The sequence below is a fragment of the Lissotriton vulgaris genome, chromosome 9 (genome assembly GCF_964263255.1).
Source record: "Lissotriton vulgaris chromosome 9, aLisVul1.2, whole genome shotgun sequence".
Classification (NCBI taxonomy): domain Eukaryota; kingdom Metazoa; phylum Chordata; class Amphibia; order Caudata; family Salamandridae; genus Lissotriton; species Lissotriton vulgaris.
In genome coordinates, this window is record NC_141697.1 from 362493055 (window position 1) to 362506652 (window position 13598).

At 43.0% G+C, this 13598-nt stretch overlaps 1 protein-coding gene across 2 annotated transcripts in view; it reads right to left on the reverse strand.

The window, feature by feature from the left end:
* CLMN (calmin) overlaps positions 1–13598 on the reverse strand; it is a 517285-nt gene that overhangs the window by 44622 nt on the left and 459065 nt on the right. For both annotated transcript variants that reach the window (XM_086937734.1, XM_086937735.1), the window contains exon 10: positions 3524–3699. In XM_086937734.1, coding sequence (XP_086793860.1) covers positions 3524–3699 — 176 coding nt within the window. The remainder of the gene's footprint in view (positions 1–3523; positions 3700–13598) is intronic.

Genomic DNA, 13598 nt, shown 5'->3' on the forward strand with positions numbered 1-13598 from the left:
TGAAAATCAGTCTGACCCTGTGCCTCATAGGAACAGTCCAGCCCAAACTGCCAAGCCATGCCTTCCCTGGACCGGATTCAAGCTTCCTAGGACCAGTTTCTGGCATTTCAGCCGTCTTCAGCCAGACTTGCTTGAATCCAGTGGCAAAGTGAGCAAGGGACTCACGTCTGAGCATACCCTGCCAACTTATGGCGAACAAAGCGGTACAAAAGGGGGTGGTGATGAAGCTTGTTTCCGGTCCAGGGAAGGCATGGCTTGGCAGTTCGGGCTGGACTGTTCCCAAGAGGCATAGGGCCGGACTGATTTGCATTTGGCCATGTCTGAAATCGGGTTGGCAGAGTGAGCTAAAGAACGGTGATGGGTTAAACCCAGATCTGTTGACTGGGTGTGGGTGTTTGATTGGTTCAGATGCTCCGTCCATCACCACCCCTTTTGTACCGCTTTGGCCACCATAAGTTGGCAGGGTTTGCTCAGACGTGAGTACCTTGCTCACTTTTTCACTGGATTCAAGCAAGCCTGGCTGAAGGCGGCTGAAATGCCAGAACCCGGTCCTAGGAAGCTTGTTTCCAGTCCAGGGAAGGCATGGCTTGGCAGTTCAGGCTGGACTGTTCCCATGAGGCACAGGGTCGGACTGATTTGCATATGGCCATGTCTGAACTGAGGTGGCAGAGTGGGCTAAAGAACAGTGATGGATTAAACCCAGATCTGTTGACTGAGTGTGAGTGTTTGATTGGTTCAGATGCTCCGTCCATCACCAACCCCTTTTGTACCGCTTTTGCCACCATAAGTTGGCAGGGTATGCTCAGACATGAGTCCCTTGCTCACTTTGCAACTGGATTCAATCAAGCCTGGCTGAAGACGGCTGAAATGCCAGAAATCGGTCCTAGGAAGCTTGTTTCCGGTCCAGGGAAGGCATGGCTTGGCAGTTCGGGCTGGACTGTTCCCATGAGGCACAGGGTCAGACTGATTTGCATATGGCCATGTCTGAACTGGGGTGGCAGAGTGGGCTAAACACAGTGATGGATTAAACCCAGATCTGTTGACTGGGTGTGAGTGTTTGATTGGTTCAGATGCTCCATCCATCACCACCCCCTTTTGTACCACTTTGGCCACCATAAGTTGGCAGGGTATGCTCAGACGTGAGTCCCTTGCTCACTTTGCCACTGGATTCAAGCAAGCCTGGCTGAAGACGGCTGAAATGCCAGAAACCGGTCTTAGGAAGCTTGTTTCCGGTCCAGGGAAGGCATGGCTTGGCAGTTCGGGCTGGACTGTTCCCATGAGGCACAGGGTCAGACTGATTTGCATATGGCCATATCTGAACTGTTGTGGTAGAGTGGGCTAAAGAACGGTGATGGATTAAACCCAGATCTGTTGATTGGGTGTGAGTGTTTGATTGGTTCAGATGCTCCATCCATCACCACCCCCTTTTGTACCAAAACCTGGTTAGAGCATTTTCTTCAAAAGTTGATGCTGCATGCAGTGCAAGACACTGGGCAAGCACACACTTTAAAAGCCTGAAGTTGTTGCTTTGTACAGCACACTACAGTAACTGTTGAACATATCATTGGAGTAAGATATAGGGCAGTTTTTATGTGTTTAGTATTTTAAAACGATACGTTTCCCCTGGTTCATAAGCCTTGCTAAATTAATTTGCTTTAAAATGCACCATTTCCCAATCTTTTTTTAAAACACTTTCTCTGGAGGAGGATCCAGACTGGGCCCCACGTTTGTCCATTAAGCTTGTATGTGTCACTCACTACATACCAGTCATACCAAACATTTATGCTACACACTTTCAGAGGTTACCAGCCGCCACTGCAAACCACATCTTTTTGTAAAGATGTGGTTTTCTTGAATTTTAGGCTGCTGCTCTTCAGTGCCCCCAATACGAGGACTGCCTCCCCGAATGGCCCTGAAACCTGGAAGAATACCAACCTTCGGGCCCCTGTTGTTTTGTTGGGCATGCAGACGCAGGAAGTTGAGTTTCCCTTCCCAACATCCTGTGGCGGGTACCGAAGTATCACATATTGAAAAGGTAAGTGCTTTTAGAATGCTGCTTTACCTTTTCTCTGAAATGTCTTGGAAAACTTCCCAGGTTAGTCTTGCTTCCCTCTTATACACAAGCAATGGCACAAGGAGTTGAACAGGTGTCAATGGATGGAAGTGATGATTCGTTTTGTTTATTTCACCTTATGGATGGATGGCTGGCTTCACTACACGAGCCAAGTCATCTACATATTTTATATATATTAATATTGCAACAAAGGTCATGAGAGGCATCAAATGTGTGTTTTGCTTTCAACATGCAGAAGTGTTATTGGGAATGAGAGTTTCTAAACAGGTTTTTATTAAATATGAAAATGTAAATATTCATATTGCCCATCGCCTGTACCACAATGCCACTAGTGAACCAGAGGGTAAATAATGTTCCATAGGCACCATGTTTGCTGCATAGGGCGATTTTCATGTCATGATGATGAAATAAAAGCTAAAAAAATGTCCTGGGAGCACAACTATACGTACACATATAGAGGGGAATCCTACTCATTGAAGAATGGCAGCTTAAAACATGTTTTCAGACATATTTTTCCACCTGCTACCAATTCATTAAAACGTTTGTTTTGCTAATTCACAGTATAGAGTTGAAGCTGGGTGCAATGCTTAGTTTGTAAAAAATAAATAAGTGCCAGCGCTCATGTCAGGAGGACATTGCAGCTTGCCCACACATTGCCCCTGCCATACTGCCAATGATATAACAACACAAGTACTAATGTTCACACTCTTACATGTGTGACAGTTTGGTCTATTTCAGGCCTCCGAAGCTATAAGAATCGTTTGGGCGGCAAGTAATTGTCATTTTTAATGTATATTGAAGTATTAATTAACTGTTGTTGTGGTCATCTCTACATTAGCCAGACACCGCCACCTTGTGGCAGACTGTAGCCAGCGCCGGTGTTGCCAATTAAGTGCAGGCTCCAAGCACCGAAAACGACCTGCTCAAATTGAGCACTGTCTTGGCGTCACTCAAAGACAGTATCTAAGTGTAACATGCAGGTCTCGATCTTTCAAAATGGAGGAACTGGAGGAATGCAGTGGTTCTTGCCAGTGACACGTTCCTTTGTGAAGGAGCAAGAGCAGTAATCTGATATTTTTGGAAATGCCTGTGTGGCAAAAAAAAAAAAAATCTAAGGCCTTCTGGCCAGCCAACCAGTGTCTGCATAATCAGAAAATATGTACACTCAAAATATACGCATTATTTTTGTGCATAAATCAGAGTCCAAATATCTTTTTCTATGAAATTATGCTTACAAAAATGAGCTTCAGGAGATTTGATTTTTAGAAGGTGAACAGCAGAAGCAATCATTATTCAATAATGTATTTGGTAAAATAACTACCATGCACCTTTGGCAAAAGCTTTCATTTGTTCTAATTTGTACTTACATTTCTGTAAATATTAAAGGATAGTGACAAATTAAGCCCATTTAAACATTCATCAGTCCCATAAGCTCATTTTATCCAATACCTTGAAGACGCCAGGTCACCATTGTTTTCTTTCTCAAGACGAAGGACTGGAAAACGACCATTAATCGTAACACCTTCCTTGCCCACGGATATGGCTTTTCCTGGATTCTTCTTTGTATCAATCAGTTCATGACCCATTGTTCTTTCCATTGCATCGTCTAAGTGATTTTCATCAACCTGTGGGTATAAAAGTAATGTTTTTATTATTGTCCTGCTTACATTATGCAGAAGTAGTTTTTCAAGTTTCCTTCAGGAATGATGAGATTGACTACACCTTTTGTGTTTTAGTGGTGCTCATGATTTGGGCCACAGTCTTGTGAAGTTAATGTTTCTTTACAGGCCAAGGGCAGACCAGGTAACCTGTTCTGATCAAGGGAGGTGAGCACAATGCCTCAAATGATTAAATTGTGAACACGGCAGTGCAATTCTACTCTGCCAGGAACTTTCAACCCTGAAATTGCTGTATGACAATGTCAGGGCTTTCAACATTATAGCCCTAATTACTGCCATTGTGGCAGAAACGGGACCACCTGACAAGGAGTCAGCGGTCCTGCTTCCACTATTATTATACGACCGCCTTCACAGTGGTCTGAAAGTGTATATTTTCTATTGAGGGTTGTCCTGTGGGTTGCAGCAGAAAAGATACACATTTAAAACATCCATGCATTGCGAGGCAGGTACCATGCAGTGCCTGCCACACGTTGAATAGAGGTTTAGGGGGCACCCATACATATACCCCATAGTGGAGGTCGTTGAGGGGCAGGGCCCCCCATAGAAACGCAGGCCAAAAGGGACATCCTAATCCTTACGGCAGGAAGGCACTGTCTTTATTGGAGGGATTACATTCCAACCGCTGGGCTGATGGGCTGCTTGAGCCTGTCGGAATAGCAGCAGGTGGTCCCTCCGTATGCTGCCTCCGACCGACGCATCATAAGGCGGTGGGCAGAAAGCAGGTGCCGATGTCGGATGGCTGACCAACATCATGATGAGGCTCTTTGTGTTTATATTCTGTCATGGGGAACTACCACTGATGACAAAATGAAAAATCAGGTAAAACAAGGAGTGAGCTTTGAAGTCCACATTTACTATGTGTCTAGCAGCAGATGCCTAAAATACAGAATCCTCCTTAGGTACAGGGGTAGAACCAAGTCAAGGGCAGAAAAGGACATGGTGTGAGTGATGCTAATGAAAGAGATGGACTTTAGTGGAATTCTTGAAGCTGAGGTTAGTGTGAAGTAAGCGGCTTAGTTAACTCCCTGGTTTTAGAAGGTAGAGCTGACGCATAGAAGCCACTTCCATCAAATGATAAGTAGCAAAAGAGAGTTAAGAGCTACATGGCAGGAAGGAACAGCCTATTGGATTTGAAGGGTTTCAATTCAGTCTCCTGGTAACAGAGATGCAGTTCCAGCCCACAAGTTAAAACATTTTTTTTTTGCTTATACGACAAAGCAGTGATGCCATTTTAAAAAGCTGGCAAAAGACACACAATGGATGGAGGGAATGCAGGAGGTGTGCCACTGGAATCAAGCTATCCTGGCTGAAGAGGGGTGAAACCCCGAAACCAGTCCTAGGATGCTTGTTTCCAGTCCAGGGAGGACCTGGCTTGGCAGTTCGGGCTGGACTGTTCCCATGAGGCACAGGGTCAAGACTGATTTGCATATGGCCAGGTCTAAACTGGGGTGGCATGGTGAGCAAAAGAATGATGGATTTAACCCAGATCTCTTGACTGGGGGTGAATGTTTTGATTTGTTCTGCATTCCGTCCATCAATTGTGTGTCTTTTGCTTTCTCGCCCTAAGTGCGCATGGTATGCCCAGATGTGCGTCCTGGGCTCATTGTGCCACTGGAGTCAAGCTATCCTGGCTGAAGAGGGGTGAAACCCCGAAACCGGTCCTAGGATGCTTGTTTCCGGTCCAGGAAGGATCTGGCTGGCAGTTCGGGCTGGACTGTTCCCATGAGGCACATGGTCAAGACTGATTTGCATATGGCCAGGTCTAAACTGGGGTGGCATGGTGAGCAAAAGAATGATGGATTTAACCCAGATCTCTTTACTGGGGCTGAATGTTTTGCTTTGTTCTGCATTCCGTCCATCAAATGTGTGTCTTTTATTTTAAAAAGCTGTGGCGCAGTCTCTACCTTAAGCCAAATGAACAGGAGATCTGTTGTTGTGTGGGCTTTCTGGTGTTAGTTCATTTAGTATTAGGCCAATCCTGAATACGAGGCATTAACATAGCCATTTCTGGGGTACCTTTGGCAGGGCTGTGAGATGTATATGGCTGTATTGCAGGAAACTGGTGAAAGCAATGGACCACTAATCTTGAGGACAAGATTATTTTTTTAAATTCATTTTTAGAATAATAATTGTTCTGCCTTTTTTGTGCCTTTTTTTTTGAAAAAGTAGTCTTTACTTTTTATGGTGACTTGCCTTGATATTCTAATAGGTGAACCACACCCAATATGTCAAACGTCCATTCAAGCAATTTGGAGACATGATTTTACTCTTAGTAGTTCCAAGAGAGTCTTGCGTTACTGAGATGGAAAAGCACAATACTCATCCCTTGGGTGTTAATGGCTGAAAGATATGCAGCTAGGTGGGAGACTGTGGTGGTGGCGGGGGGCAGCTTTATGTAGCACTTGAGACATGAAGGTCCAGGCTAGTCTTTGATGCATAGTACTGAGTGGAGAGTGGTGGTAAGACTTGGTATGCAATGTTGAGTTTCTAAAAACAAAAGAAGTTATTTCATGACTTTGCACCACTTGTAGCCTGGTTGTACCATACCTAGATGTTTCATGCGTCTGGGAACAGTGTCTCAGTGCAGTAAGGATAGCTGCTTTGAGCCACACCCTACCCACAGTATTATTGGGAAGTACATATCTCAGTGCCAATATTAAGATATCATTTCTTGCAGGGATAATCTATGGATCACTACCAGAAGGACAGTACCCAAGCCTCTAACAAGAAGGCTGTGGTACATTTAGCAATTTTACAACACTTTGAGCAAAACCAATCACCTTGTTATAGTCTCTGTAAATCTGTACGTATCATTATTTCCAGGTACTTCTGAAAACCTATCACACCAACTTAGAATATTCCACAAGAACACAATGTCATAAGTTAATCCACAAAGACAAATCAGATTGAAATAAATATATAGTTCTTTTCATATTGGTCTTACATTCTGAGAAGTCTCTGTCTTTGCTGCAATTCCTACGTGCTCGTGTCAGTTTTCCAAAGGAAATGGATTGGATCTATCTGATGTTTTGGATGTGAGCTACCAGCATGTAATATGGCATTGCATGAAGTTGGTTTTCTATATAGTTTGCTCTGTATTTTATTGTCCTCAATAAATAATGTAAGATCTAGGAATTCAATCTGAATCCTGCTTATAGAGTATTTGAGGTGTATTCCCATCATTTTAGAGATTAGGTATTCACAAAATTGTTTCAAACTGTTCATATCTCTAGCCCAAATGAGTAGACAGTCGTCAATGTAACGACCCCAATATATGATGGATTCGCTCCATTGTATACCACTAGGGCCCCAGATCCACTCCTCCTCAAACCTGCCCATGAACAGGTTCGCATACGAAGGAGAGAATCTGGACCCCATGGCAACACCCTGTTTCTGTCTGTACCAAGTGGTCTCAAATAAAAAAACATTGCTCTGTAGGATGAGATCAATCATCTTCATGAGCATCTCTGTGTGAGCCCACTGAGATGCTGGTCTTTTGTTTAGAAATTTCCTTGCGGCCATAAGACCTAGGTCTGCCCTGATGTTCGTATAAAGGGAGGTGACGTCTAAGGTGGCCATAATCATACCATCCTCCCATGGTACATCTGAGATAATGCCTAGAATATGCTTGGTATCTTTAATATATGCTGGTAGATTTCGCACTAGTGGTTGTAGGAAATTGTCCACATATTGTGACAATCTCTCCGTGGGGCCCCCTATGCTCGAGATAATTGGTCTCCCTGGTGGTGATTGGGCATTTTTGTGTATCTTTGGGAGTGTGTAGATACAAGGGAACCTCGGTTTGTCTACTTTCAAGTATGTATATTCCTCCCTACTGATTCGGCCTTCTTGCCACCATTCTTTAAGGTGTGTGTTGTTAGTCACCGTCAGGGGTCCAATTGGGTTCTCCCTGAGTTTCTCATAGCATGTTCTGTCTTTGAGTTGTGTCTGTATTTCTAAATTGTAAGCCTCAGTATTCATTACCACAATGTTACCACCCTTATCCGCCTCTTTGATGGTAACATTGGGTAATTTGCTTGAATCCACTAGTGCTTGGCATTCATGTATACTTAGATTATCTGGAGATGTCATCTTGCGTTTCTTTTTGTGTTTCAAGTAGTTATATAAGTCCTCAGTAACCAATTTGTGGAACATATCTACACTATTTCCACTTGGTAAAGTCGTTGTCCATCTTGATTTGTTATGTAGACCACTCGATATGGTAGTATCTTGTTCAATGTCATGATCAAAGAGTAATTCATCTATGGACATGTGGTCTCTGTCATCATCCACAATAGATAAAAGTATTTCACAATCTCTAATATCCTGTATTGTCGGTATGGCATGAGTCACAATTTGAGTTTCTGTTTCCATGCTTTTATTTACACTTGGATTACATTCAAAATGTTTTTTAAGTTTCAATTTTCTCGTGAATTTAAACAGATCAACCATAGATTTGTGTATATCTCCCTGTTCCCTTGGGCAGAAACCCATACCCCGTTCCAAAAAAGTAATCATATCTTTCGATAATACCTTGTCACTGAGATTAACCACTTCCACACCCCTCAATTTTTCAGTATGATCAGCTATTTCCTCCATGATCTCAATCTCATTCCCTGTTTTCCTGGAATTGGTTCCTCCTCTTTTTCCCCTCCTTGTCTTTTTGTTGTATTTTCCTTTTGTCTTGACTGATCTCTGTTTCCCCGTTTCGTTCTTTTTACCTCTCTTAAAAAAGCACTTCCCTGAGTACTGCCGTCTGATGAGATCTCCGTCTCATTCTCACTAGGAAGGGTCTCCAGGGATGTTGATACAGAGCTCACAGGAGTTGAGTTCTGTCCCTGTTGTGGTGTTCCCTTTGTCCCTTTATCAATCAGATGGTCGTATTTCCTCGCATAGGTGAAGACCCTACCTTGTTCATAATCTATCTCATCTCTCTTTAACTTGCGGGCCTTACGTTGTTTGATTTCAATCTGATGTTTATCTAGTATCCCCTTTAGTATCTCATAGTTTTTTTCGGTTGCCTCTTTAAGATTAAGTTCCTTAATTTCCAATTCCACTTGTGCAATTTCCTTCTGAAGTTTTTTAACTTTACGGGATGCATTTTCAATAAGGATGTTCATAAGGTTATTGGAGTTGGAAATTAGTTCCTTTTCCCAGGCTAATAGGAGATCCTCATCAAGATCATCGTAAGTCGGCAGTATTTGTGAACGAAGCCCCCGAAGTATCCTTTTCAAACGTACATACTGCTCTAGGGTAGCTCCGTCCCACCATTTGAAGTTTTCAGCAATTCTCAATCTCTCAAGTTTAATAAACTTATCCCTCAGTCCTTCATTCTTTTTGTTTGTATTCCCACTTGCTAAAGAGGTTGTCACTGTTTCACCTCTTGCTAAACTGTCAAAGAGCTCCGCTGCCTCTTTACCTCTATCCATTGTATGTTATTCTGTATTTATACCAGTGCCTTTGGAGCTGTCCCACCAGATCTGAAAACTATAGAGAGAACAAAGGGGGCATGATAATCCTTACGGCAGGAAGGCACTGTCTTTATTGGAGGGATTACATTCCAACCGCTGGGCTGATGGGCTGCCTGAGCCTGTCGGAATAGCAGCAGGTGGTCCCTCCGTATGCTGCCTCCGACCGCCGCATCATAAGGCGGTGGGCAGAAGCAGGTGTTGATGTCGGTTGACTGACCAACATCATGATGAGGCTCTTTGTGTTTATATTCTGTCATGGGGAACTACCACTGATGACAAAATGAAAAATCAGGTAAAACAAGGAGTGAGCTTTGAAGTCCACATTTACTATGTGTCTAGCAGCAGATGCCTAAAATACAGAATCCTCCTTAGGTACAGGGATAGAACCAAGTCAAGGGCAGAAAAGGACATGGTGTGAGTGATGCTAATGAAAGAGATGGACTTTAGTGGAATTCTTGAAGCTGAGGTTAGAGTGAAGTAAGCGGCTTAGTTAACTCCCTGGTTTGAGAAGGTAGAGGCTGACGCATAGAAGCCACTTCCAACAAATGATAAGTAGCAAAAGAGAGTTAAGAGCTGCATGGTAGGGAGGAACAGCCTATTGGATTTGAAGGGTTTCAATTCAGTCTCCTGGTAACAGAGATGCAGTTCCAGCCCACAAGTTAAAACATTTTTTTTTTTTTGCTTAAACGACAAAGCAGTGATGCCATTTTAAAAAGCTGGCAAAAGACACACAATGGATGGATGGAATGCAGATGTGCCACTGGAATCAAGCTATCCTGGCTGAAGAGGGGTGAAACCCCGAAACCGGTCCTAGGATGCTTGTTTCCGGTCCAGGGAGGACCTGGCTTGGCAGTTCGGGCTGGACTGTTCCCATGAGGCACAGGGTCAAGATTGATTTAAATATGGCCAGGTCTAAACTTGGGTGGCATGTTGAGCAAAAGAATGATGGATTTAACCCAGATCTCTTGACTGGGGGTGAATGTTTTGATTTGTTCTGCATTCCGTCCATCAATTGTGTGTCTTTTGCTTTCTCGCCCTAAGCGCGCATGGTATGCCCAGACATGCGTCCTGGGCTCATTGTGCCACTGGAGTCAAGCTATACTGGCTGAAGAGGGGTGAAACCCCAAAACCAGTCCTAGGATGCTTGTTTCCGGTCCAGGGAGGATCTGGCTTGGCAGTTCGGGCTGGACTGGTCCCATGAGGCACATGGTCAAGACTGATTTGCATATGGCCAGGTCTAAACTGGGGTGGCATGGTGAGCAAAAGAATGATGGATTTAACCCAGATCTCTTGACTGGGGATGAATGTTTTGCTTTGTTCTGCATTCCGTCCATCAAATGTGTGTCTTTTATTTAAAAAAGCTGTGGCACAGTCTCTACCTTAAGCCAAATGAACAGGAGATCTGTTGTTGTGTGGGCTTTCTGGTGTTAGTTCATTTAGTATTAGGCCAATCCTGAATACGAGGCATTAACATAGCCATTTCTGTGGTACCTTTGGCAGGGCTGTGAGATGTATATGGCTGTATTGCAGGAAACTGGTGAAAGCAGTGGACCACTAATCTTCAGGACAAGATTATTTTTTTAAATTCATTTTTAGAATAATAATTGTTCTGCCTTTTCTGTGCCTTATTTTTTTGAAAAAGTAGTCTTTACTTTTTATGGTGACTTGCCTTGATATTCTAATAGGTGAACCACACCCAATATGTCAAACGTCCATTCAAGCAATTTGGAGACATGATTTTACTCTTAGTAGTTCCAAGAGAGTCTTGCGTTACTGAGATGGAAAAGCACAATACTCATCCATTGGGTGTTATAGGCTGAAAGATATGCAGCTAGGTGGCAGACTGTGGTGGTGGTGGGGGGCAGCTTTATGTGGCACTTGAGACATGAAGGTCCAGGCTAGTCTTTGATGCACAGTACTGAGTGGAGAGTGGTGGTAAGACTTGGTATGCAATGTTGAGTTTCTACAAGCAAAAGCAGTTATTTCATGACTTTGCACCACTTGTAGCCTGGTTGTACCATACCTAGATGTTTCATGCGTCTGGGAACAGTGTCTCAGTGGAGTAAGGATAGCTGCTTTGAGCCACACCCTACCCACAGTATTATGGGGAAGTACATATCTCAGTGCCAATATTAAGATATCATTTCTTGCAGGGATAATCTATGGATCACTCCCAGAAGGACAGTACCCAAGCCTCTAACAAGAAGGCTGTGGTTCATTTAGCAATTTTACAACACTTTGAGCAAAACCAATCACCTTGTTATAGTCTCTGTAAATCTGTACGTATCATTATTTCCAGGTACTTCTGAAAACCTATCACACCAACTTAGAATATTCCACAAGAACACAATGTCATAAGTTAATCCACAAAGACAAATCAGATTGAAATAAATATATAGTTCTTTTCATATTGGTCTTACATTCTGAGAAGTCTCTGTCTTTGCTGCAATTCCTACGTGCTCGTGTCAGTTCTCCAAAGGAAATGGATTGGATCTGATGTTTTGGATGTGAGCTACCAGCATGTAATATGGCATTGCATGAAGTTGGTTTTCTATATAGTTTGCTCTGTATTTTATTGTCCTCAATAAATAATGTAAGATCTAGGAATTCAATCTGAATCCTGCTTATAGAGTATGTGAGGTGTATTCCTATCATGTTAGAGTTTAGGTATTCACAAAATTGTTTCAAACTGTTCATATCTCCAGCACAAATGCGTAGACAGTCGTCAATGTAACGACCCCAGTATATGATGGATTCGCTCCATTGTATACCACTAGGGCCCCAGATCCACTCCTCCTCAAACCTGCCCATGAACAGGTTCGCATACGAAGGAGAGAATCTGGACCCCATGGCAACACCCTGTTTCTGTCTGTACCAAGTGGTCTCAAATAAAAAAACATTGTTCTGTAGGATGAGATCCATCATCTTCATGAGCATCTCTGTGTGAGCCCACTGAGATGCTGGTCTTTTGTTAAGAAATTTCCTTGCGGCCATAAGACCTATGTCTGTCCTGATGTTCGTATATAGGGAGGTGACGTCTAAGGTGGCCATAATCATACCATCCTCCCATGGTACATCTGAGATAATGCCTAGAATATGCTTGGTATCTTTAATATATGCTGGTAGATTTCGCACTAGTGGTTGTAGGAAATTGTCCACATATTGTGACAATCTCTCCGTGGGGCCCCCTATGCTCGAGATAATTGGTCTCCCTGGTGGTGATTGGGCATTTTTGTGTATCTTTGGGAGTGTGTAGATACAAGGGAACCTTGGTTTGTCTACTTTCAAGTATGTATATTCCTCCCTACTGATTCAGCCTTCATGCCACCATTTAAGGTGTGTGTTGATAGAGGGCGTCAGGGGTCCAATTGGGTTCTCCCTGAGTTTCTCCTAGCATGTTCTGTCTTTGAGTTGTGTCTGTATTTCTAAATTGTAAGCCTCAGTATTCATTACCACAATGTTACCACCCTTATCCGCCTCTTTGATGGTAACATTGGGTAATTTGCTCGAATCCACTAGTGCTTGGCGTTCATGTATACTTAGATTATCTGGAGATGTCCTCTTGCGTTTCTTTTTGTGTTTCAAGTGGTTATATAAGTCCTCAGTAACCAATTTGTGGAACATATCTACACTATTTCCACTTGGTAGAGTCGGGGTCCATCTTGATTTGTTATGTAGACCACTCGATATGGTAGTATCTGGTTCAATGTCATGATCAAAGAGTAATTCATCTATGGACATGTGGTCTCTGTCATCATCCACAATAGATAAAAGTATTTCACAATCTCTAATATCCTGTATTGTCGGTATGGAATGAGTCACAATTTGAGTTTCTGTTTCCATGCTTTTATTTACACTTGGATTACATTCAAAATGTTTTTTAAGTTTCAATTTTCTCGTGAATTTAAACAGATCAACCATAGATTTGTGTATATCTCCCTGTTCCCTTGCGCAGAAACCCATACCCCGTTCCAAAAAAGTAATCATATGAACGCCAAGCACTAGTGGATTTGAGCAAATTACCCAATGTTACAATCAAAGAGGCGGATAAGGGTGGTAACATTGTGGTAATGAATACTGAGGCTTATAATTTAGAAATACAGACACAACTCAAAGACAGAACATGCTATGAGAAACTCAGGGAGAACCCAATTGGACCCCTGACGGCGACTATCAACACACACCTTAAAGAATGGTGGCATGAAGGCCGAATCAGTAGGGAGGAATATACATACTTGAAAGTAGACAAACCGAGGTTCCCTTGTATCTACACACTCCCAAAGATACACAAAAATGCCCAATCACCACCAAGGAGACCAATTATCTCAGCATAGGGGGCCCCACGGAGAGATTGTCACAATATGTGGACAATTT